This window comes from Carassius gibelio, chromosome B13 (assembly GCF_023724105.1).
Source record: "Carassius gibelio isolate Cgi1373 ecotype wild population from Czech Republic chromosome B13, carGib1.2-hapl.c, whole genome shotgun sequence".
NCBI classification, from domain to species: Eukaryota; Metazoa; Chordata; class Actinopteri; order Cypriniformes; family Cyprinidae; genus Carassius; species Carassius gibelio.
The window spans coordinates 1,929,398-1,955,939 of NC_068408.1; the positions used below are offsets into that span (position 1 = coordinate 1,929,398).

General features: G+C 39.9%; 1 protein-coding gene across 2 annotated transcripts in view; it reads right to left on the reverse strand.

Moving 5' to 3' along the window:
• The window catches only part of LOC127969946 (NACHT, LRR and PYD domains-containing protein 12-like), a 150,310-nt gene that overhangs the window by 118,830 nt on the left and 4,938 nt on the right, over positions 1-26,542 (reverse strand). Inside the window, exons 4-8 of one of the 2 annotated variants that reach the window (XM_052572117.1) lie at positions 22,036-22,206; positions 20,469-20,639; positions 14,651-14,679; positions 13,658-13,799; positions 9,168-9,338 (exon numbers count right to left, since the gene is read on the reverse strand). In XM_052572117.1, coding sequence (XP_052428077.1) covers positions 9,168-9,338; positions 13,658-13,799; positions 14,651-14,679; positions 20,469-20,639; positions 22,036-22,206 — 684 coding nt within the window. Of the gene's footprint in view, positions 1-9,167; positions 9,339-13,657; positions 13,800-14,508; positions 14,680-20,468; positions 20,640-22,035; positions 22,207-26,542 lie in introns of both variants that reach the window. The other variant, XM_052572118.1, reaches the window with a different exon arrangement.

Sequence of the window (26,542 nt, forward strand, 5' to 3'; positions counted from 1 at the left end):
AAGCATTAAAAACTGCTAGATCTGATTACTTTTCTTCTCTTTTAGAAGAAAACAAACATAACCCCAGGTATTTATTCAATACAGTGGCTAAATTAACGAAAAATAAAGCCTCAACAAGTGTTGACATTTCCCAACACCACAACAGTAATGACTTTATGAACTACTTTACTTCTAAAATCGATACTATTAGAGATAAAATTGCAACCATTCAGCCGTCAGCTACAGTATCACATCAGACAGTGCACTATAGACCCCCTGAGGAACAGTTCCACTCATTCTCTACTATAGGAGAGGAAGAATTGTATAAACTTGTTAAATCATCTAAACCAACAACATGTATGTTAGACCCTATACCATCTAAGCTCCTAAAAGAGGTGCTTCCAGAAGTCATAGGTCCTCTTCTGACTATTATTCATTCCTCATTGTCATTAGGATATGTCCCCAAAACCTTCAAACTGGCTGTTATTAAGCCTCTCATAAAAAAAACCACAACTTGACCCCAGAGAACTTGTTAATTATAGACCAATCTCGAATCTCCCTTTTCTGTCCAAGATATTAGAAAAGGTGGTATCCTCACAATTATATTCCTTCTTAGAGAAAAATGGTATATGTGAGGATTTCCAGTCAGGATTTAGACCGTATCATAGTACTGAGACTGCTCTCCTTAGAGTTACAAATGATCTGCTCTTATCATCTGATCGTGGGTGTATCTCTCTATTAGTTTTATTGGATCTTAGTGCTGCGTTTGACACAATTGACCACAACATTCTTTTGCATAGACTTGAAAACTTTGTTGGCATCCGTGGAAGTGCATTAGCATGGTATAAATCGTACTTATATGACCGCCATCAGTTCGTAGCAGTGAATGAAGATGTATCATATCGATAACAAGTGCAGTATGGAGTACCTCAAGGCTCAGTACTAGGGCCGCTACTCTTCACGCTTTATATGTTACCCTTGGGAGATATCATCAGGAAACATGGTGTTAGCTTTCACTGGTATGCTGATGATACTCAGCTCTATATTTCCTCGCAGCCCGGTGAAACACACCAATTTGAAAAACTAATGGAATGCATAGTCGATATAAAAAATTAGATGACGAGTAATTTCTTACTGCTAAATTCAGAAAAAACAGAGGTGTTAATAATAGGGCCTAAAAACTCTGCTTGTAATAACCTAGAACACTGTCTAAGACTTGATGGTTGCTCTGTCAATTCTTCGTCATCAGTTAGGAACCTAGGTGTGCTACTTGATCGCAATCTTTCCTTAGAAAACCACGTTTCTAGCATTTGTAAAACTGCATTTTTCCATCTCAAAAATATATCTAAATTACGGCCTATGCTCTCAATGTCAAATGCAGAAATGTTAATCCATGCATTTATGACTTCAAGGTTAGACTATTGTAATGCTTTATTGGGTGGTTGTTCTGCACGCTTGGTAAACAAACTACAGCTAGTCCAAAATGCAGCAGCAAGAGTTCTTAAAGGATTTTTAGGCTGCATTAATTAGGTAAACCGGAACCGGAAACACTTCACATAACACCGTACTTTCTACATCATTAGAAGAATGGAATCTACGCTAATATTTGTCTGTTTCTCTCTTGTTCCGAGGTCACCGTGACCACCAGATAAAGTCTGTGTCCAGATCAGAGGGTCACTACAGTCACCCGGATCCAGTAGGTATCCAGACCAGATGGTGGATCAGCACCTAGAAAGGACCTCTACTGCCCTGAAAGACAGCGGAGACCAGGACAACTAGAGCCCCAGATACAGATCCCCTGTAAAGACCTTGTCTCAGAGGAGCACCAGGACAAGACCACAGGAAACAGATGATTCTTCTGCACAATCTGACTTTGCTGCAGCCTGGAATTGAACTACTGGTTTCGTCTGGTCAGAGGAGAACTGGCCCCCCAACTGAGCCTGGTTTCTCCCAAGGTTTTTTTCTCCATTCTGTCACCGATGGAGTTTCGGTTCCTTGCCGCTGTCGCCTCTGGTTTGCTTAGTTGGGGTCACTTCATCTACAGTGATATCATTGACTTGATTGCAAATAAATGCACAGACACTATTTAAACTGAACAGAGATGACATCACTGAATTCAATGATGAACTGCCTTTAACTATCATTTTGCATTATTGAGACACTGTTTTCCAAATGAATGTTGTTCAGTGCTTTGACGCAATGTATTTTGTTTAAAGCACTATATAAATAAAGGTGATTGTATTAAATATGATACAGTAGGCTAATATATCATACGTATACATTATTGTTTAACAATATTACAATTATTTTTAATAAAATGTATCTAAAATGTTGTAAAACACATTGTCAAACAAGCATTCTATTTTCAATCAGTTTATGGAGATACAAACATTAAAATCAAAAATAAAAGTTATGTTTAAATAAAATCACAAATTTGTATTATTTGTGTTTTAATAAGTAAAAAAAAAAAAAATCTTATTATGGTTAATGATATATATTCAAAGTACCTGAACCCTGGAGAAACATCTTCATCTCGGGGTGTTTGTGTGTGATTCATGATGAAGCTGAACAGAGATGGACAAAGTACACAACTCCATTACTTGAGTGAAAGTACAGATACTGCTGGTCAAATATTACTGCATTACAAGTGAAAGTTGTAAAGACAGATTTTTACTTAAAGCTGCGGTAGGGAACTTTTGACGCTCTAGCGGTTAATAAACAGAACTGCTTGCGTCTTGCGGAAGAACATCGTAGCCGGAACTACTTCTCTTTGTTTATGTCTATGAAAAATCACGAAGGTACTGGGTTACTCCGCCGCGGTATCCCCGAAGCAATCTAAAATAGTCTGAATATAAACACTTAGTATAGGTGCACCCTAGTGATTCAGGACAAGCTAAAAACACGGTTTGGAAAATGGGTTCATGGTGTACTCGCTTATTATATACATTTTTCTACATTTTGAACACAAACAAAGTTACGGAGTTTCTGCAAATGGCAATAGGAGCACTGGGAGGAGCCAGAGGAGCTTGATTTATTCCCGAGATTATCTGTCTCATATTCTACTGTCAGGACATAATGACAGGTTTAATAAATATGTAAAAAATATTTTTTTTTTTTTTTTACAAAAGTTCCCTACAGCACCTTTAAGTCAGAGTACATTCTCTCACAAGTACTTAAGTACTGAAATTGCATACACTTTTTTTGGTCAGTGCACTTTATTGACAATTTTATATTGTTGTTTGTAATACTTGCAATAACTTATGCACCTGAAGAAAACTTACAATACATTACACCTACTAAATACACTGACTAGCTTGTAGTCTCTTTGGAGTAAAGAGCTTTAGAATGATAGAAAAAACCTATAGAAATTAAAGTGAGTTATAATAATAATAATAATAATAATAATAATAATAATAATAATATATATATATATATATATATATATATATATATATATATATATATATATATATATATTTAACAGCCAGACCCGTCCTACAAAAAGCAGCATGGTAGTGATCTCACAGCTCTGGCAGTGATTACACATCAATGTGTAACCATTCATCCACATTTGAACTGAGCGGACAGTGAAATTGCTGTAAATAGCCTACAGACTGATAAGAAAAAAAATAAAATAAACCTGCTTTAAAACCCAGCAACACACTTAGAGCTGGATAACCTTACTACAGCAACACTGCTAGATTTATTAGGCATCAATATTTTAGAATTGTTTTCACAATACTCAGATGTCATACACAGAACATTCTGTGCAGTGTTGCTTGAAGTCAAACACTTATTGTGTTTTGTTACACACACAACAGTCCTTCTGTTGCTTTATAGGTACTGTTATAGTTTACATAATTTTGCAAAATCGACAATATTGTCTAATATAATATCACAATATTAAATTATAATTATTGAAGTGGTGTAAATAAATATCACATTTGCAACTGATCAGTGTAAAAAAGATTTGGGATATCACTTCACATAGTCAGACAAGATTGTTTACTTAGCCACCTTAATTTTCAAAGTAAACATTTTTTCTGTAAATGTGCAAGAATTTTGTTCATTGGCACCAATAGGGAAATGAAAAGAATAGCAAAGTGCAGTAAACTTTAATAATGTTTGCAAAACAAACCAGTGTGTTCATAATTAAGATAATACATTACAATAATATGGGAAGACAGGACAGTTTGTATGATAAAGCAGCAAAACAAGTTGTTTTGTTCAGTTAGAAATAGCTGGAAGTGTAAAACACTATAAGCCAGACAGCCACACCAGCTTTTACAGGAAAAATAAGGATATCAAAAGGTGTCAAACAAAGAGTCACGCTTTACAGAAGAAAAAAAGTATGATATTTGTCTTTCAAATGCAATGAAGTCAAAGTAATAAGTCTCCAGAAAAAAAAAATAATTATAATACTCAAGTAAAGTACAGATACTGAAAAAAGTACTTAAATAAGAAAACTATACAGACAGAAGAGTGAGATCTCCAACACTTACTCTGTGTGAAAATGACAAACTAATCATTCAGCTGAACAGATCCTGAGAGTCCAGAAACAGCACTGAAAACACACAATCAAACAAACAATCTTTTTTTATATGAACACAAATGCTGAAATCAACCACAGACAACACGGAACAGCAACGAAACCACTTCATTAGCTTAAGAATAAAGATAGCAAACACATTTCAAAGAGCACATGCCCTTCGGTAGACAAAAGAAAACAGAAGTTACCTGCAGCGCTGACTCACTTGCAGTGTTGCCAGATTGGACAGAAGATTTTCAGCCCAAAAGCTCACAAGACATGTCCAAAACTTTAACTGTCAAAATAATAGATAGTATATGTAAGTCAAGGTTGATAAGAGTCATTTTAACTGGTTAAAACAAAATAATGACAACAAAATAATATAGCTACTTTAGATACATTTCCCATGGATCTAATCAGGGCAAACACATTAAAGAGAATTACCAAATATGATTAAAATATGCAAGCTGACACTGTCAGAATTTAAATGCGAAAAGTGCCCAATATTAATGATCGAAAAAAAAAAACTAAAAACCATCGTAATTAGCAGGTATTTCACATTCGTTCATACACACACGACAGTCAAAACTGTCATATATTGATGCATACTCTATGCTAATCTGACAAAAAAAAAAAAAAAAAAAAAAAAACCACAAAAATGCGCTTACCTTCGTGACGATCTATAATTTCACACAGAACTAGAAGTATTTTGTGAAGTAGCCTATATTGTAGAACATAGGCTAAAACAGATTTTTTTTTTTTTTTTTTTTTTTTAGAAAGCATTACATAGATATAAACAGATTTTGATTAAATAATTTATTTAACTGTGCTCTGATTTCAGAGTTGCGGTGATATTAGAAATCCCATCTCTCCCTCAACAGGTGTTGGCTAATTAATGTTTTGAGAGTTAAAACATCCTTTTACTCTTTACCATGGTAGGGCTAACATATATTTAGGCATTATGATCACTTATACAGTTTGCATTCAGAATCAGATCCATTATCACTATCACTCATAAATCATATCATTTGTCTGCTGATGACTGACTGACTATAAGTGCAGCTGTCAACATCAGATGCAGTATATGCACACTTGGGCTTGTAAGTAAACCAAATAGCTTATACAATTTATATGTTTGAAAACTGAGCCCAAACCAGCCCAAATTTTGTTTACCCACCCAATCCAAGTTTTATCCGTGCAATCAAATTCATAACCGCCCAATCTGGCAAAACTGGTTATCTGTGCTTCCTCTGCCAGTGACGTCACATGCACTCTCCCCTCCATTTTATTTTATTTTCATGTACTATCATTTTAATCTGTATGTTTTTCCCATGTTTAACCATGCTTCAGAAATCAGTCAGGTGACTTTTTTCTTTGTTATTGAACATATTATACATCTACAATGGCATTGATAAATGTAAATAAACTAATATTAAAAAAGGCACATATCAGACAAAACAGATGAAACCAGTAAAATTGCATATATTATATTAGAGAGAGAGAGAGAGAGAGAGAGAATAAAATAAATAAAAAAAAAGTGTTAGCAGGGGTCTCTTCATTCCTCTTCAAATAAACCAATTTTTCTTATTATTCCAACAAGTTTATGGGCCTTTGTTTTTGTTTTTTACATATTCCAGTGATGGAAAGTAATTATATATAAAGTCTCTTTTAAAAACAGAAAAATCAATTTCATACATTTGCATGTATATGTAAGTATAAAATAAAATATCATTATTTTTAACATCTAACTGTATTCTGAACATAATGTTGTATGTAATATTGTAGTGGTGGGGTTTTGTTTGGGTTTTGGAAGTGTTTTGTCAAGGCTCTGTGCTCTCTTCTTTTACGGGGAGTGTGTGACGGGTCTCTCTACTCTTCTTGCTACAGCCGGTTAGTAGTTAGTGGCTGTGGTTAGGAGACTCATCAGCAGAATGATGTCCAACTGTTAATTACTCTATAAAAGTTAAGGCTGGCTAGTGTAAAGGGACGACTTTCTCTGGATTTACTTTGTGTTTGATTTGGGCTCTGGTTTGTTATTTTGTTTTCTGTGGCTGATACACCTATTTACTTTCAATAAATGTTTATTTTTTGCAATCTAATCACTGCCAATATTATATTTTATATTATATTATTGAAGTTTTAATCCAAATTACTTTAGGAATCTGGAACCTGATCATAAAATAAAATAAAATAAAATGCTAAGCATGTGCTCAACCTCAGGCCATCTGAGATGTAGATTAGTTTGTTCCTTCATCAGATGAAGAAATTGCATCAGTGTCTCATCAATGGATGCTCTGCAGTGAATGGGTGCCGTCAGAATGAGAGTCCAAACAGCTGATAAAAACATTATCCGTAATAATGCTTCCTCCAGTGAAGAAGTGCATCTCAGGGTGAAAGTACTGTATGTGTGCTGAAAGCTAAAATTAGTTCTGAACATCACTCCTGATTCATCAGTTTTTTATTTTATTTTATTTGCAATACATGTTCTAACAGCAATCTGAATTTAGTCAATTACAGCGAGCTCTTTTGTTCCCAGCTGGTTGTACATTGGTTTGCAAATTCATGACAATTTTTTACATTAAGCTTCCTACGAAGGTTATAATGAAGAAGTTTTTTCTTCCCAAAGCTATTTTTAAAACATTTGCTACATTGATAAAAAAATAAATATAAAATATCTGCTGTACACATATCAGTAAAAATAGTTTTGAGATAATAAAATAATCTGCAAATCCTTTAAATTTTACAGTATTCAGAACAAAGGAAAATACAAAGCAGAAAATATGAGCAGCTATAAAATTATTAGTTATAAACAACATAAACATCTAGAAAAAAAAAAGTATTTAAAGAAAAATATATCAAGATCTCATTCTGCAGGAATACAAATGTTTCCCATGAGATCCGTGTGCAATCACTTGATTTTTATTTTTCCTTATTACAGTGAATATGAGTTTTGGTCATTCAGATAATAATAAGACATTAATAGAAACTGTTAAGGGTTCACTTTCAGTGGGTCACAAACATATTAATTCTAATTTAATTTAAATCTAATGTAACATTCTAAATTTGTTGGTTAACATTCAGTGATTTATTAATGAGTGTTAGGAGTCAGTCAGGAAAATGAACCGAAATGAACATCTCTAAATTCTTGTGTCCCCATCACACAGTCTGTGTTGATTGTGTGTCTGTGACGTCTCTGAAGCGGCTCCTTATTCACCATCAGCTGATCCTGAGGAAACTGAACTGACGTCTAAACACTGAGAGTCCTACAATAAAACACACAGACAGACACATATGAGTCTGAGACATTACTGCTGTCACATCACATCAGCAGATCCAGCTCAGAAAACACACAGTATATTCACATTACAGCCAGAGATTAATAACAGTAAATTATCAACAACTACTATCACCTAGATACACTGTAAGACATTAAAATATTTGTATATTAAAAAGAGATTTAAAGTATTGAGATTGAAGTAGAGCTGAATTATTATCGTATATTCTCCAATCACACACACAGGATGTCTGTTACTCAATTTAGAAACTTTAAATAAACAAACACTCACAATAGAGTAATGTCTCCAGATTATAATGTGGATCCATCTCCAGATCAGAGAGTAACTTCTTACTAGAATCTCTTAGTTTATTCAGAGACAGATCCAGTTCTCTCAGGTGTGAGGGGTTTGATCTCAGAGCTGAAGTCAGAGCAGCACAACCTTCATCTGTGACACCACACTTATACAACCTGGAGAGAACAATGACACAGTGTTAATTGTAGTTGAAGTGTGTGTAGTTTGTTATTGACTCTGGTCTCAGAGCAGGAGAGGAGATATAATGACAAGCATTGTCACATACTGCTGCTGACAGAATGAGATTTCTGCATGTTGATGCTCAATGCTGCTGTTTGAAACTGTCATGTGCTTCAGGACTGAACAGACACACAGAGCTGAATGTGAGATATTGTTTCATAGTGATATAAGCACAGATCTGTCTGGAGAAACAGTCACTTGCTCCTCTAATAAACACCTACAGGAGGACATCTGCCCAGACGAAATACTGCTCTCCACGGGACACGATTTCAACCGAGGAGGACTTTAAATCGCTCCGTGTCATGATCCCGCCCTGTGTTCAGCTGTGTTTAATTGGGGTTGGAGCTAAACTCTGCAGGACTGTGTCCCTCCAGGACCGAGTTTACCTCTCCCTGATATAAGAGGAACATGAACCTGCTGATAGAGCAGCAAATAAATATATAAAATAAAAATACTGCTTGTGGTTTTACAGGTCTTGAGGGTCTTTTATCAATGATAATGCTGAACACTGAAGTGATTATAACTTTCATTCAGTCATTGATCACTGTAATACTGAGTTAAAACTAAACACATTCAGACTCTTGTCTGTTCAACTCTAAACCTCTGAGATATTCATCCTGCAGTAAGTCACAGAGACTCTGGATTACTCTTTTACATCTTATCTGAAAGTTCATTATTGATCAAACTATCATAAACAAAGCATTTGATGTAATGGAAATAAATGAAATTAACAGAGTTAATTTTGATGAAATATATTTCGTATACTGAAAATAGCTTATTTTATTCTTAGAATTTACATTAAATTATGGTTTTCTGAGGACAAAGACATGTGACTATCAGAGAGATCTTACCACAGTTTCTCCAGTTTACAGCGAGGATCCTGTAGTACATCAGAAAGCAGCTTCACTGAATCTCTTAGTTTATTCAGAGACAGATCCAGTTCTCTCAGGTGTGAGGGGTTTGATCTCAGAGCTGAAGTCAGAGCAGCACAACCTTCATCTGTGATGCCACAATCTCTCAACCTGTAGAGAACAATGACACACTCTTCACTCTCTCAGATCAGATCAGTTTAGCTGTGAATCCATTATTAATTGACGTCAGACACAAAACATGGTCATAAGACATCTAAATTTAACACGCAGTATTTAAAGACCCCTGTGTTAGAAATACTTTAACATTTTTAACATTGTATACAGTAGGGAAGCACCAATTTGGATACTCATACTGCAATTTTCTGCCAGATCAGGTATCGGTCAGACAGGGCCTGTCCAAATCTGATATTGTTCGTATACTGTTCTGTTAGTGTTAAGCCACACAAAAACATTTTAAAGCACAATAAAGTTTTTGTTCACTATATTCCAAGTGTTCTGAAGACATATGATAGCTTAATGTGAGTTTTAGTTAAATAGAAGTCTTTAAATTTCACTTAAATTTCACAAACTCTTTTCTCCGCTGCAGCTGTCAGTCATCATTCATCATTCAAATCCTGATCACATTCAGTTACTACAGTCAGCTCAGTAAAACTCTCTCAAAGATCATTCAGTGTTCCCATTATTAGACTTGATTGTAGATAAATGTCTATGGTTTTGATATCATGTTACTTGATAACGGATGTCTGTTAGAACAAAACCTGAGAGTAGAAAAGACTATAAATTGTTTTAAAGGTGCACACTTACTGAAATTTAAATCTGTTAAAAGAAAATCAACTGTTGCACAGATATAATACACTACACATCAATATTTCTTCCCTTTGTGCTCTGAACTTTTTAATGTGAAGTGCTGCGTACATCGACTGCTTCAAGTGCATCATGAAACAGCCGAGCTACAGAGAAGGACAGCAGCTTGTAAGTGTTTTGTCTTGAAAATCGACTTTGTGGTCATTTATCGTCCCCCAGGTCAATTGGGAAAGTTCTTGGAGTTGGATGTGCTGCTATCAAACTTTCCTGAAGATGGTACTCCTCTGGTACTGCTTGGTGACTTCAACATCCACCTAGATAATCCCCAGGCTGCTGATTTCAAAACTCTGATCACCTCATTTGATCTCAAGCTAGTGTCTACTACAGCGACTCACAAATCAGGCAACCAACTGGACCTCATCTACACGCGCTGTTGCTCTGTGAAAAACTCTTCAGTTGTGCCACTGCACACCTCAGAACACTTCCTCATTACTGCTAACCTAGCACTTACTCCTGAAGAGGCTCACACTCCAACGCAGGTCACCTTTCGACAGAACCTACGCTCACTCTCTCCATCTCTCATCTTCTGTGGTTTCATCCTCGCTTCCTGCACTCTCTCAGTTTTCAGCTCTGGACACGAACAGCGCTACGGACACTCTTTGCTCCACTTTAACATCTTGCTTGGACAACTTTTGCCCACTGTTGTCTAGACCAGCACACACTGCCCCATCTGCCCCTTGGCTGTCTGAGGTTCTCCGTGAACATCACTCTAAACTCGGGGCTGCAGAGAGGAAATGGCAAAAATCAAGAAACTCTACCTTCCTTCTCTGCAAACGTCTTCACGGCTAAAACATCTTACTACCACAACAAAATTAACAGCTGTTGTGACGCTCGGACAGTCTTCAAGACTTTCTCTTCTCTTCTTAATCCGCCGCCACCACCTCCTCCATCACTTACAGTGGACGACTTTGCCGCTTTCTTCACAAATAAGACAAGAACTTTCAGTGACCAATTCTCCACACCACAGACTGCGGACAACTTCACAAATGACCGACGCACACTCTTTCTCTTCCTTCTCCCCACTCTCGGAGACGGACGTCTCCAAACTTCTCCTGTCCAATCATCCCACTACTTGTCCACTTGATCCGATCCCCACTCACCTCCTTCAAGCAATCTCTTCTTCAGTCATACCTTCGCTTACATTATCAACTCCTCTCTTCACTCTGGAAAATTTCCCTCAGCATTTAAGCAGGCTCGGGTAAGCCCACTGCTCAAGAAACCATCTCTAAATCCAGCGCTTCTTGAAAACTACAGACCGGTATCCCTTCTTCCATTCATTGCAAAGACACTTGAGCGAGCTGTGTTCAACCAGCTTTCTATGTTCCTTGTACAGAACAACCTCCTGGACAGCAACCAATCTGGCTTCAAAAGTGGCCACTCAACTGAGACTGCTCTGCTCTTGGTTACTGAAGCCCTGCGACTAGCAAGAGCAGCTTCAAAATCCTCGGTACTCATCTTACTGGACCTGTCTGCTGCTTTTGACACTGTTAATCACCAGATTCTCCTGTCCACCCTCAGAAAGATGGGAATCTCTGGAACTGCTCTCCTGTGGGTTAAGTCCTACCTCTCTAACAGATCCTTCAGTGTGTCTTGGAGGGGTGATGTTTCTAAGTCACAACACCTTGCTATTGGGGTTCCTCAAGGCTCAGTACTTGGACCACTTCTCTTCTCCATCTACATGACGTCATTAGGATCTGTCATTCAGAAGCATGGCTTTTCTTATCACTGCTATGCTGATGACACCCAACTCTACTTCTCATTCCAGCCTGATGACCCGACGGTAGCTGCTCACATTTCAGCCTGAGTGACATTTCTAGCTGGATGAATGACCATCACCTTCAGCTTAACCTTACGAAGACAGAACTCCTGGTGATTCCAGCTCACCCATTGCTTCATCACAATTTCTCTATACAGCTGGGTTCGTCAACCATTACTCCTTTGAGGACAGCCAGAAACCTAGGAGTTGTGATGGATCATCAGTAGAGCTTCACAGACCACATTGCTACAACGACCCGGACCTGCAGGTTTGCCTTATACAACATTAGGAAGTTTAGACCCTTCCTCTCAGAGCAACCAACCCAACTTCTTGTCCGAGCTCTTGTTCTCTCCAGACTGGACTATTTTAATGCTCTCCTGGCTCTTCCTGCATGTACTGTCAAGCCTCTGCAAATGATCCAGAATGCAGCAGCAAGGGTTGTGTTCAATGAGCCAAAAAAGCTCACGTTACTCCTCATCAGGTTACACTGGCTACCAGTAGCTGCTCGCATCAAATTCAAGGTACTGATGCTTGCCTACAAGACGACCACTGGCACGGCACCAACATACCTAAACTCACTGGTTAAATCATATGTGCCCTCCAGAAGTTTGCACTCTGCAAGTGAACGGCGCCTTGTGGTGCCATCCCAAAGAAGTTCAAAATCACTCTCACGGACCTTTTCCTCGACTGTGCCTCCCAATCTCAATTTGTACAGATGAGTTTTTAGTCATTTTCAAGAAACATCTAAAGACTCATCTTTTTCGACAGCACTTAACCAAGTAATACTAGCACTTTTCCTTTTCTTGTCTTTTCTTAAAAAAACAAAACAAAAAAAACCTGGCTATGTGTTCTATACTAGACTAACTGAGACTTGTCATGGCACTTGTATACTGTTGTTGTTCTCTTGTTGACCTGACTGCTTCTATTGTTCTCATTTGTACGTCGCTTTGAATAAAAGCGTCTGCTAAATGATTAAATGTAAATTTAAATCATTCTGTGCACCAGATGCTCATTCTGTAAGTGCTTTGTGCTGCAATGTATTTGTTTTGTCCTTTCCATTATGTGTAGTTGAATATACGTATAATGCACTATAAATTTAAAATAAATGTCTTTTCATTTTATAGCATTTGTTTAAATATAAATATATTGATGTTCATGAATGGGCTACAACAATACAAATAGCAACATGCAACTTGATTTAGTGCTACACTTTTATTTGTTCACCACTAAATAGGGTTTTTTACACTATATATTCAGATTTATAAAAAAATTGTGCACTTTTTTTTTTTATAGAATTAGCTGCTAAATTAATTACCCACTAACATAGTTTATAATTTTTGTTTATATATATTATTTTCTTTTATTATTATTTATAATGAATTAGTCTGTATTTAGTTGATATTGAAAGAGTGATTATCAGCTCCACACACAGAGAAATATGAATTCTACATGGATTTAAAAGAATAAAAACCTCACTGGTATCAGATCAGGATCTGTATCAGATAATACTGAACCCCGGTGTCAGAATCAGTGTTGGAGACAAAAAAGACAGACTGGAGCATCTCTAGTTCATTGTGCAGTGAATGAAGTTGACAGAAATGCATACAGACAGTTTCTGTTTGTGAGAACTTAAAACCGTTCTGTGTTATTAAGATTGTATTTTGTTTATCTTCAGTTGGATTTTTCACTTGATGGTATTCATGTAATTGCTTCTGTAACAAATGCAGATATCCGATACTCTACTGCAATGACTTTTGCAATGCTTTTTATTTTAATACTGAAAAGCTGAGGCTGAACCCTTTATATTTACTTTAAATGTTCTTGATGTGAGGGTCATACGTGATCTTACCTCAGTTTCTCCAGTTTACAGTGAGGATCCTGTAGTACATCAGAAAGCAGCTTCACTGTATCTCTTAGTATATTATCAGACAGATCCAGATCTCTCAGGTGTGAGGGGTTTGATCTCAGAGCTGAAGTCAGAGCAGAACAACCTTCATCTGTGACACCACAATTATACAACCTGTAGATAACAATGACACAGTATTAATTGTAGTGGAAGTGTGTGTAGTTTGTTATTGACTCTGGTCTCAGAGCAGGAGAGGAGATATAATGACAAGCATTGTCACATACTGCTGCTGACAGAATGAGATTTCCTGTGTTCAGCTGTGTTTAATTGGGTTTGGAGCTAAACTCTGCAGGACTGTGTCCCTCCAGGACCGAGTTTACCTCTCCCTGATATAAGAGGAACATGAAACTGCTGATAGAGCAGCAAATAAATATATAAAATAAAAATACTGGTTGTGGTTTTACAGGTCTTGAGGGTCTTTTATCAATGATAATGCTGAACACTGAAGTGATTATAACTTTCATTCACTCATTGATCACTGTAATACTGAGTTAAAACTAAACACATTCAGACTCTTGTCTGTTCAACTCTAAACCTCTGAGATATTCATCCTGCAGTAAGTCACAGAGACTCTGGATTACTCTTTTACATGTTATCTGAAAGTTCATTATTAATCAAACTATCATAAGCAAAGAATGTGATGTAATGGAAATGAATAAAATTAACTTAATCAGAGTCAATTCTGCTGAAATATATGCGTTTTGCTTTTTTTGTGTTTATATTCCTAGAATTGACATTAAAGAATATTTTTTTTTTCACAGGACAAAGACATGTGACTATCAGAGAGATCTTACCACAGTTTCTCCAGTTTAAAACGAGGATCCTGTAGTACATCAGAAAGCAGCTTCACTGAATCCCTTAGTTTATTCAGAGACAGATCCAGTTCTCTCAGGTGTGAGGGGTTTGATCTCAGAGCTGAAGCCAGAGCAGAACAACCTTCATCTGTGACGCCACAATAACTCAACCTGTAGAGAACAATGACACACTCTTCAGTCTCTCAGATCAGATCAGATTAGTTGTGAATAAATTATTAATTAAGGTCAAACACAAAACATGATCATAAAACATCTACATATAACATTCAGTATTTAAAGACTCCTGTGTTAAAAAAAAAAAAATCTTCTAACATTTTTAACATTGTTTACAGTAGGGAAGCACCAATTTCGATACTCATACTGCCATTTTCTGTCGGATCAGGTATCGGTCAGACAGGGCCTGTCTAGATCTGATATTGTTCTTAAACTATTCTGTTACTGTTAAGCCACACAAAAACATTTTAAAGCACATTTAAGTTTTCATGCACTACATTCTAAGTGTTCTGGAGACATATATTGAATTTTACGTCATATTAAGCTATCGTAAGTCCTTAAATTTCACACAAACTATTTTCTCTGCTGCGGCTGTCATCATTCATCAATCAAACCCTGATCACACCAAGACCAAGATGGCGGCGCGAACACATCGCGACGCTCAGCGTCTCTCCAGTTTTTGCAATTTTGCAGTATTATTCCTGCTCATCTCGGGTCTGTTCGTACTGAACAGCTTTGCTTTAACATCATACACCCGACTAAGAGCCAAGCTAAAGCTAACACCGCTCCGGCTCTCTTTACCCAGCATTTTCCTCGCTAATGTGCGGTCACTAGTGAACAAAATGGATGAGTTACGACTCCGCATCACCCACAGTAAGAGACTTCTGGACTGCAATGTCATTGTTTTCACAGAAACATGGCTACGCAGCGACATACCCAGCAATGCTATTGAGCTAGCCGGACGCTACATGTTCCGGGCAGATAGAACGGCAGATGACTACGGCAAGACAAGAGGTGGTGGATTGTGCATTTATGTCAACAAAGCTTGGTGTACGAACACTGTCATTGTTGGGAGACACTGCTCAGCTAACCTAGAGTTTCTCATGGTTAAATGTAGACCTTTTTATCTGCCACGGGAGTTCACTTCCACCATAATAACCGCAGTCTATATTCCACCGGATGCTATTGCCAAGCTTGCTTTGTACGAACTTCATGCAGCCATTAGTAAACAACAGACTGCTCACCCGGAGGCTGCTTTTATTGTCGCGGGGGATTTTAATCACTGCAAATTAAAAACAGTACTCCCCAAATTTCACCAGCATGTTTCCTGTCACACCAGAGGAGACAAAACTTTGGATCATGTTTATACGAACATTAATGGAGCTTACATCGCGAGCCCCCTCCCCCACCTCGGACAGTCTGATCACCTTTCTTTGTTTCTCACCCCTAAGTATTCACCCCTCATCAACCGTGTGAAGCCATCAGTGAGGACCAGCAAAGTGTGGCCAACTGGAGCAGACTCTTTACTTCAAGACAGGTTTCAACACACTGACTGGAGTATGTTTGCTTCACAGGCTGCCTGTGGCTCTCACACGGACATTGATATCTACACCTACTCTGTACTGGATCACATCAACTCCACCACTGACAGTGTAACAACAGAAAAACAGATAACAACATACCATAATCAGAATCAGCAACTCCACTCCATCAGTCACGGACGTCTCCTTCCTTAACGAGCTAAATTACTTTTATGCTCGCTTCAACAGCGACAGCAAGGAGACGGCCACCAAAATCTAAGCCTCAGCAGACCACCAACCTCTCAAACTCACCTCCACAGATGTCCACACTGCACTGAGCCGGATCAATGCACGCAAGGCTGCTGGCCCTGATGGCATTCCTGGACGTGTGCTTAGGGCATGTGCAGAGCAGCTTGCAGGGGTCTTCACAGAAATTTTCAACCTGTCCCTCACCCAAGCAACTGTGCAAACATGTTTTAAGTCCACATCCATTGTGCCAGTACCAAAACACTCCTCCCCAACGTGCCTCAATGACTATCGCCCCGTAGCACTCACACCCATCATTATGAAGTGCTTCGAGCAACTGGTCCTAGCACACCTCAAAGACTGCCTCCCACCCACACTGGACCCACACCAATTTGCCTACCGCAGAAATAGGAGCACAGAGGATGCAGTATGCACAGTGCTGCACTCTGCCCTCACACAGCTGGACCATAACAACACGTATGTTAGGATGTTGTTTGTTGACTTCAGTTCAGCATTTAACACCGTCATTCCCTCCAAGCTGACCACAAAACTTGGAGACCTGGACATTAACACCTCCCTCTGCAACTGGATTATGGACTTTCTGACCAACATGCCTCAGCATGTTCGGTCAGGCCACACCCACTCCAACACAATCACACTTAACACTGGTGTACCACAGGGCTGTGTGCTGAGCCCATTCCTTTACTCCCTTTACACCCACGACTGCAAGCCTGTGCATGGATCCAACTCCATCATTAAGTTTGCAGATGACACCCCGGTGATTGGCCTCATCACAGACAACGATGAGACTGCCTACAGGAAAGAGGTACAGCACCTGGCCACATGGTGCGCTGACAATAACCTGCTCCTTAACACCAATAAGACCAAGGAGCTCATTGTGGACTTCAGGAAGAAGAAAGGAAGCACTCATGACCCCATCCACATTAATGGGATGGTTGATGAACGTGTCTCCAGCTTCAAGTTCCTGGGAACCACCATCTCGAAGGAACTGTCCTGGGCCACAAACACCTCCAGCCTGGTCAAGAAGGCTCACCAGCGCCTCTTCATCCTCAGGACACTGAAGAAGAACCAGCTGTCTTCATCCATCCTGGTGAACTTTTACCGGTGTGCGATCGAGAGCATCCTGACCAGTTGCATCACAGTCTGGTATGGGAACTGCTCAGTGGCTGACCGCAAGGCACTGCAGAGGGTGGTGAAAACTGCCCAACGCATCACAGGAACACCACTTCCTGCTTTTGAGGACATCCAGAGGAAACGCTGTCTACGTCGAGCTCGGAGCATTCTCAAGGACTCCTCTCACCCTGGCCATGGACTGTTTAATCTCCTGCCCTCCGGGAGGCGCTTCAGGAGCCTCCGGACAAGAACCACAAGATTCAGGAACACCTTTTTCCCTAAAGCTGTCTCCTTGCTGAACTCTGCCCTCTGACACCCCTCAATACCCCCCCCCCACACCACACAAATAGACTCCTCCCCCTCTTCAACACTCTGACTGATTTATTCACAACAAGCAAAAAACAGTAACTTGTTATTACTTGCACTACTGTCTGATCATCCAGGAACACTGTATAATCCATTTGCACACTAAAATATTTTTTATGTACTTTACTGTCCATTGCAATAATGTAAATTATGTTCATAGTTCTGCCTATAGTGTACATACACTTTTACATAATCCATCTGTATAGTATGTTCATAGTACACCTATCTGTATATCATGCTAATAGTATTTATTATCTGTAAATTATGTCCATAATACTTATCTGTATAGTTATTGTACATATTATAGACCTTGTATATTCTGTACTTACTGCTTATTGCACTTCTGGTTAGATGCTAACTGCATTTCATTGCCTTGTACCTACATGTGCAATGACAATAAAGTTTAATCTAATCTAATCTAATCTAATCTAATCTAATCTAATCTAATCTAATCTAATCTAATCTAATCTAATCACATTCGGTTAGTACAGTCAGCTCGGTAACTCGATAAACTCTCTCTAAGACTGGATTTTAGATAAATGTCTATGGTAGGGTTGGGAACCAAAAACCGGTTGGAACCTTGAGTAATTTCTAAATTTCGGTTCCAGAAAACGGTTCTGGTGCGACACGTGACCAAGCGCTGTGAGCAGCCTTCTGCCGGTGTTCTGATGATTCAGTGGTTTTTCAGCATATTGTTTCCAATGACAGACACTCCACAGATGAGTCGCATCACGTCTTTAACTGCCGAACACATTTCCCACGACTGTACGCTCACTTGCACCTTGATGACTGTGCACATGGTTTTGTCTGACTGTACATGTACCAGCAGCATGCAGCACCTGCCGCCACTAAATTACATTATATATGTCCCATAGTATCATTAATATACATACTGACTTAAACTTGTAACACTAAATAAATAGACTGCTAATGTTATGCAAGTATGAGGGATAGATTATTTAGAGTGAGGTGGAAAAATGTGTAGACCACTCATCCCAACATCTCCAGACTGCATTATTATTTGTAAAATAGGGGCTTAATGGAGTGTGTGTATACATGGTTAAGTATAAGAGTTTATATTTCATTAATTTAGGGAAAAGAACAAGTGTCTCAGCACTCAATGGACTATTTGGCCCATCAGCTTATTCCAGCTTGAAAAGCAAAATGTTATTTACGGTGTAAAAACAACAACTTTGAAGCATATGATGATTGATGGACTAGCATTACTCAACAATGCACAGACACTATTTAAAGTGAAGTGACATTGAAGTGACATTCAGCCAAGTATGGTGACCCATACTCAGAATTTGTGCTCTGCATTTAACCCATCCGAAATGCACACACACAGAGCAGTGAACACACACACACACACACACACACACTGTGAGCACACACCCGGAGCAGTGGGCAGCCATTTATGCTGCGGCGCCCGGGGAGCAGTTGGGGGTTCGATGCCTTGCTCAAGGGCACCTAAGTCGTGGTATTGAAGGTGGAGAGAGAGCTGTTCATGCACTCCCCCCACCCACAATTCCGTCCGGCCCGAGACTAGAACTCACAACCCTTCGATTGGGAGTCCAACCCTCTAACCATTAGGCCACGACTTCCCCAAAAACTGAACAGAGATGACATCACTGAATTCAATGATGAACTGCCTTTGACTATCATTTTGCATTATTGACACACTGTTTTCCTAATGAATGTTGTTCAGTTGCTTTGACGCAATGTATTTTGTTTAAAGAGCTATATAAATAAAGGTGACTTGACTTGACCTGTCCCAACGTTTTTGGAATGTGTAACTCATGAAATCTAATATGAGCCAATATTTGGCATGACATTTCAAAATGTCTCACTTTCAACATTTGATATATTATCTATATTATATTGTGAATAAAATATAAGTTTATGAGATTTGTAAATTATTCCATTCCTTTTTTACTCACAATTTGTGCAGTTTTCCAACTTTTTCGGAATCTGTATATTGTTTTTCATGAATGGATTCTATTATAATACAAATAGCAACATGCAACATTTTACCAGATTTAGTGCTATGTACACTCTTATTTATTCCCCACTAAATAACGTATTTTTTTCTTTTCCTTTTTTTTTTGTGTGTACTGACCTTTTTAAATAACATTAACTGCTGAATTATAAACTAGTTTATTTTTGTTTTTCCATATTTTTTTTTCAATTAGTCTGTATTTAGTTGAATGTGAAAAGAGTGATTATCAGTTCAACACACAGAGAAATACGAATTCTACATGGATTTAAAAGAATAAAAACTGCACTGGTATGAGATCAGGATCTGTATAGGATGATACTGAACCCCGGTGTCAGAATCAGTGTTGGAGACAAAAAAGACTGATTGGAGCATCTCTAGTTCATTGTGGAGTGAATAAAGTTGACAAATGCATACAGACAGTTTCTGTTTGTGAGAACTTGAAACCGTTCTGTTATTTAAAATTGTATTTTGTTTATCTTCAGTTAGATTTTTCACTTGATGGTATTCATGTAATTGCTTCTGTAACAAATGCAGATATCCTCTACTGTACATATAAACTACAGTGAACATCAAAACCATTTACTTTTGCAATGCTGTTTATTTTAATACTAAAAATCTGAGGGTGAACCCTTCATATTTACTTTAAATGTTCTTGATGTGAGAGTCATACATTATCTTACCTCAGTTTCTCCAGTTCACAGCGAGGATCCTGTAGTACATCAGAAAGCAGCTTTACTGAATATCTTAGTTTGTTCAACGACAGATCCAGTTCTCTCAGGTGTGAGGGGTTTGATCTCAGAGCTGAAGTCAGAGCAGCACAACCTTCATCTGTGATGCCACAATCACTCAACCTGTAGAGAACAATGACACAATGTGAATTGTAGTTGAAGTGTGTGTAGTTTGTTATTGACTCTGGTCTCAGAGCAGGAGAGGAGATATAATGACAAGCATTGCCACATACTGCTGCTGACAGAATGAGATTTCTGCATGTTGATGCTCAATGCTGCTGTTTGAAACTGTCATGTGCTTCAGGACTGAACAGACACACAGAGCTGAATGTGAGATATTGTTTCATAGTGATATAAAGACGGATCTGTGTGGAGAAACAGTCACTTGCTCCTCTAATAAACACCTACAGGAGGACATCTGCTTTACAGGAGCCATGTATTCCCAGTTACATCTCATTTATTAAATCTTGTGATCAAACACAGACTTTGGTCATGTTTGGTCTCATCTGGCAGATTAAAACTCAATAGAAATGTTTTAAACTCAATTGAAATTCTCAAGGTCTTAATGTACAGAGTAAGAACTATTGCCTACACAAGCATTGAGATCATGTTAGTGAACTTTTCTACTGACTCATCACCTGTTTATCTCCAGCTTTATTGTCTTTGGTGTTTATTTTCTACTTTGATTAACTTTCTTTTCTTAAATAAGGCTTTTCTCAGGAAATAAGACAGAGCTGAACAAGGGATGTGATCGGTCCTGGAGGATCACAGAGTTTAGCTTCAACCCTGATTAAACTCACCTTCTGTAACTTTCTAATGATCCTGAAGACACTGATTACTGTGTTCAGAAAGACTGGATTAACACACCGGTGAACAGGACACTAGAGCAGAGGGAGACCCAGACGAAACACTGCTCTCCCCAGAACACGATTTCAACTGAGGAGGACTTTAAATCGCTCCATGTCATGATCGTGCCCTGTGTTCAGCTGTGTTTAATTGGGTTTGGAGCTAAACTCTGCAGGACTGTGTCCCTCCAGGACCGAGTTTACCTCCCTGATATAAGAGGAACATGAACCTGCTGATAGAGTAGCAAATAATTATATAAAATAAAAAATACTGCTTGTGGTTTTACAGGTCTTGAGGGTCTTTTATCAATGATAATGCTGAACACTGAAGTGATTATAACTTTCATTCACTCATTGATCACTGTAATACTGAGTTAAAACTAAACACATTCAGACTCTTGTCTGTTCAACTCTAAACCTCTGAGATATTCATCCTGCAGTAAGTCACAGAGACTCTGGATTACTATTTTACATGTTATCTGAAAGTTCATTATTGATCAAACTATCATAAGCAAAGAATGTGATGTAACGGAAATGATTGAAATGAACTTAATCAGAGTAAATTCTGCGGAAATATAGAGTGTTTACGGAACATTGATGATTTTATTCTTAGAATGTATATTGAATTATGGTTTACTGAGGACAAAGACATGTGACTATCAGAGAAATCTTACCACAGTTTCTCCAGTTTACAGTGAGGATCCTGTAGTACATCAGAAAGCAGCTTCACTGAATCGCTTATTTTATTCCCAGACAGATCCAGTTCTCTGAGGTGTGAGGGGTTTGATCTCAGAGCTGAAGTCAGAGCAGCACAACCTTCATCTGTGACACCACAATCACTCAACCTGTAGAGAACAATGACACACTCTTCACTCTCTCAGATCAGATCAGTTTAGCTGGGAATCCATTATTAAAGATAAAGTACAAATTTAAAGCACAAATCAATATGTTTGATGGATCATGATGGATCTAAAATAAACCAAAAAACTAAACATGATCATCAAAACATCCAAAGTCTCATTCAAGCAGGATAAATAATACTTCTTATATACACTATATCTGTACTTTATTCAAAATGTCTGTATTATGCAAATCAGTCCTAATTGATGACACTATTCAATATATAAGTGTTTCCCAACCACACTAGGACAGGGGTTTCAACCTTTTCGGACACATGCCCCCCCACCCCCAAGCCTGTCTAATTTCACTCACAAATGCATGATATCAACATGCCAATTCGTGGCTCGATTCCTGACACAATGTGAGACGTCTACTTCTTCACAATAAAACATTAATCAATAAATGATGTTTGAATAAGTACAGTGTTTCCTTTACTCAAGAAACACGGTCTATAAAGGAGAATGTTTTTGTGTGTTTAAAGAACAGAGAAGAGTCTTATTTGTCATCTAGTTGTAGCCAATACACTGTTGTACATTTTAAATATCCTGTGCATAGCGGATAATCTTATATATCATGGAATTTTGGCCAAATATAAACAAGAAGAAAACATGAGTGTCCATAAAGCCACAATAAACTTTATAACCTATAAATAGATGAAAATGTAATGCAATTAATTTACTGCCTTAAAATTAACTGTCACAGTGTCTGGTTTGTGTTCCCTGGGTAACCACTAGATGTCCTCCTTCCCCACGGTGTCGCATTGCACTCAGCTGTCACTGATCATTAATCATTGCACTCAGTCAATTCCCCATTAGCGTTTGTCATCTCCCTGTGTATTTATACCCTGTCTGTCTTAGTATGTAGCAAGTCCTTGTAGAGTTATCCCGTCAAATTCTAGACTTATTCTTGCCCGTGTGTTTGTGTCTGTCTAGTATTGTTTGGATTGCTTCTTTGGTTTTGACCCCTACATGGACTGTTTACGATTTGGATTACCCCTAATAAAAGACATACCCGCATTTGGATCTCTCACCGTGTTTTCCTGTATCCCGGCCGTGACAGAAGGGCTCCGTCACAGCGAGATCCAGCGGTATGTCGGTTGATGTTTCTTCCCCAGCCACCGAGCGGGAGAGAAGCAATCGTTTTGAGGGAACCCGCCTGGTCGTGTTTCGCGGGACCAGGGGAGGTCGCCAAGAAGGGGGTGGTCGAGAGTAGGCTCAGCATCGCTCTCCACCATGGCCCCACTTCGTCCCGGGCTTATCTGGGACGGTTCAGAGCCACCGAGAAGGGAAAAGAAGCGCACGTCCGCCGAGCCAGCGCCACTGCCCATGATGGCCACAATCCCAGCGCCACTGCACAAGATGGCCGCCAGCCCAGCGCCACAGAACAAGATGGCCGCCAGCCCAGAGCCACTGCGCAGAATGGCCGCCAGCCCAGCAACACTGCACAAGATGGCCACCAGCCCAGCGCCAAGAGGCAAGATGGACGCCAGCCCAGCGCCACAGCACAAAGTGGTCGCCACCCCCGCGGCACGAGGCAAGATGGCCACCAGCCCAGCGCCACTGCCCAAGATGGCCACTGAGACATTCTTGGATTATTTTTCCATGCTGAACAAGATCCTAAAGATTCCCAGGAGTGTTCACGTCACGTCTGCTGATCCAGAGACTGTTCACATCACATCTGCTGAGCCAGCACCACAGTACAAGATGGCCGCCAGCCCATTGCCACTGCACAAGGTGGCCGCCAACCCAGAGTCATGGCACAAGATAGCTGCTTGTTCAGCAGAGTCGAGTCAGATTCCCGTGGACTTTCCAGAGTCGAGTAAGGTTCCAGTGGACTCTCCAGAGTCGAGTCAGGTGCTCGTGGACCCTCTAGAGTCAGGGTTAGTCACCGTTGACCCTCCCGAGTCAGGGCCAGTCACCGTTGACCCTCCCCAGTCAGGGCCAGTCACCGTTGACCCTCCCAAGTCAGGGCTAGTCACGTTGACCTTTCCAGAGTCAGGGCTAGTCACCGTTGACCTTCCAGAGTCAGCGCTAGTCACCGTTGACCCTCCAGAGTCAAGCCAAGTCACCGGTGAAATTCGTGAACAAGGTCAAGTCACCAGTGTTTTTCATGAGCAAAGTCAAGTCACCGACTATCTTCATGAACAAATACAAGTCACCGACTATCTTCATGAACAAAGGCAAGTCACCATTGATCTTCATGAACAAATGCAAGTCACCAATGATCTCCATGAACAAATGCAAGTCACCAATGATCTCCATGAACAAATACATGTCACCAATGATCTTAATGAGCAGAGTCAGGCCACCAATGATCTTCAGGAGCAGAGTCAAGTCAGCATTGATCTTCTGGAATCCAGTCTAAACACCATGGGATTACCAGAGACTCTCCATGTCTCTGCTGAACTACTGGAGCCTCTCCTCGTCTCGTCTGGATTACCAGAGTCTCTCCACGCCTCTGTGGAACTTCCAGAGCCTCGTCACGTCTTGGCTGATCTACCAGAGTCTTTCCTCGCCTCTGCGGAACTTCCAGAGCCTCGTCACATCTCAGTCGAACTCTCTGAGTGCCCGACTGATCCTGTCGTGGCCAGGGAGGCTACCGTTAACTTGTTCATGTTCTTTGTTTCAGACTTGCCCAACCAGACTTGCTCTCCTGCCAGTCCGATCCCACTGTGGCGGTCTTCAGAGCCGTCCTGGTGGGCTTCGGTTTCGGCCACACGGTTGTGGTGGTCTTCTGCTCTGCACTGGGGGGCTCTGGTCTCGACCACACAGACGTGGTGGTCTTCTGCTCTGCCCCGGGGGGCTTCCGTCCTGACCACACGGTTGTGGTGGTCTTCTGCTCCGCCCTCGGGGGCTCCGGTCTCGGCCACACGGACGTGGTGGTCTTCTGATCCGCCTTGGGGTCCTGCCCGGTCGGCGCTGTCCTGGGTTCCTGAACGCCCTGACCCGCCCTGATCTCTTGTTGTGTTGTTGTTGTTGTTTTTTGGTTTTGTGTTGCACTTCTGGTCTCTGTTCCCCGGCCTTACATGTTCCTCTTGTCTCTGGTTTCCCCAATATTATTTTCTTTTTTTTTACCTAGCCCTCCGTCCCTCCCCCTGAGCCTCCACCTGTCCACCTCCCTCCTGGTCTTGTTTTGTCAGTCATGTCTTGGAGAGTCTGGAAGCCGCTCCGTAGTGAGGGGGTATTGTCACAGTGTCTGGTTTGTGTTCCCTGGGTAACCACTAGATGTCCACCTTCCCCACAGTGTCTGTCACTTCCTGAACCACATTCCCCATGATCTCTGTCTCGCATTGCACTCAGCTGTCACTAATCATTAATCATTGCACTCAGTCAATTCCCCATTAGCGTTTGTCATCTCCCTTTGTATTTATACCCTGTCTGTCTTAGTATGTAGCACGGCATCCTTGTAGAGCTTTCCCCTCAAATTCTAGTCTTGTTCTTGCCCGTGTGTTTGTGACTGTCTAGTATTGTTTGGATTGCTTCTTTAGTTTTGACCCCTGCATGGACTGTTTACGATTTGGATTACCCCTAATAAAAGACATACCCGCATTTGGATCTCTCACCGTGTTTTCCTGTATCCCGGTTGTGACATTAACTGCTCATTCTAATGATTGAAAAAACACACGCCTACCTCTGATATTCACTCCTCAAAAACCCTGTTAACACCATTTGAGCATGATTTTTTTTAAGGGTAAAGTGCAAGTGTTTGATCATTTATGAAGCCAAAATACCAACTCTGACAATGAACTTTAATTATTGTGAGGATTTTTTATTTAGTTTTATTATTAGTGCTTAGTGGTGTGCCATGGGTTCCTCTTCAGGAACTCGAGCTGCGTCGAAATGCTTTGGGGAATGTGTTTAGCATGAGCGACTCAGAATATCATATCTAATCTGTCTTATATGAGAGCATGATGTCATGGGCAGGGTGACATAAGCGACCAGGAAGCTATAAAGGCCCGAGCCGCGCAGCTGGCTTCAGCTTCGCGTATTTCAGCAAGTGCTCTGTGTGTGCATGTCATTCTGTCTTGTCAGTCTTAATTTTTGTTATTTGTCACTATTAGCTCCTCAAAGAGTAAGCAATAGTCAAAGAGCAAAGCTAAGATGAGACATCTGAAAGGCGAATCCAGATCGTGTGTTCATCACAAGTGGGAATACGCGGTCTTGTCTGGGATCGAGGCACGCTGTTCGGCTCTTGAGGGAGCCGACTTCCTTCACTGATACAAGCCAATGTGGACGCTTCGAATCCCGGAGGACTCTCTCGAGAGGGAGTCTTCGCCAGCGT